Source organism: Egretta garzetta, unplaced genomic scaffold (assembly GCF_000687185.1).
Source record: "Egretta garzetta isolate BGI_Z169 unplaced genomic scaffold, ASM68718v1 scaffold19, whole genome shotgun sequence".
Taxonomy (NCBI): domain Eukaryota; kingdom Metazoa; phylum Chordata; class Aves; order Pelecaniformes; family Ardeidae; genus Egretta; species Egretta garzetta.
This window is the reverse complement of record NW_009260768.1, coordinates 1,838,110-1,838,526: the sequence shown is the minus strand read 5'-3', so window position 1 is coordinate 1,838,526 and position 417 is coordinate 1,838,110. Positions and strand designations below refer to the sequence as shown.

Sequence of the window (417 nt, the reverse complement as noted above, 5' to 3'; positions counted from 1 at the left end):
ACACGGGAGCTGCCCGACGGCGAGTGGGCCCTGCACTCCGCCGCCGCCGGCCGCAACGCCACCGCCTTCGTCGTGGACAGGTGAGGCAGGCGCCGCCCCTGAGCGGTGCTGTGGGGGGACGGGGAGGCGATGGGCTCCGCTTTGGGCGATTGCCCCGTGCCTCAGTTTCCCCATCCGATGCAAAGCGCTTTGCACCAAGGTTGGGAAGTGCCAGCCAATGTGCCCTGCAGGAGGGAAGGGAGGGTGGCTCACGGGGTCCCTGTCCCATTCTGCTTCCACCCAGGCTGAAGCCCTTCACCTCCTACAAGTTCCGTGTGAAGGCGACAAATGACATTGGGGACAGTGAATACAGTGAGGAGTCGGAGTCGCTCACCACCTTGCAGGCGGGTCAGCGCAGGCTGCGGCTCCTGGGACAGG

At 66.2% G+C, this 417-nt stretch overlaps 1 protein-coding gene across 1 annotated transcript in view; it reads left to right on the top strand.

Annotated features, from left to right (window-relative positions):
- Window positions 1-417, top strand: part of LOC104132836 (protein sidekick-2) — a gene marked incomplete at its 5' end in the record, with an annotated part of 22,723 nt that overhangs the window by 11,348 nt on the left and 10,958 nt on the right. Inside the window, 2 exons of the mRNA XM_009646171.1 lie at window positions 1-80; window positions 284-387. Of these exons, the coding sequence (XP_009644466.1) occupies window positions 1-80; window positions 284-387 (184 nt within the window). The remainder of the gene's footprint in view (window positions 81-283; window positions 388-417) is intronic.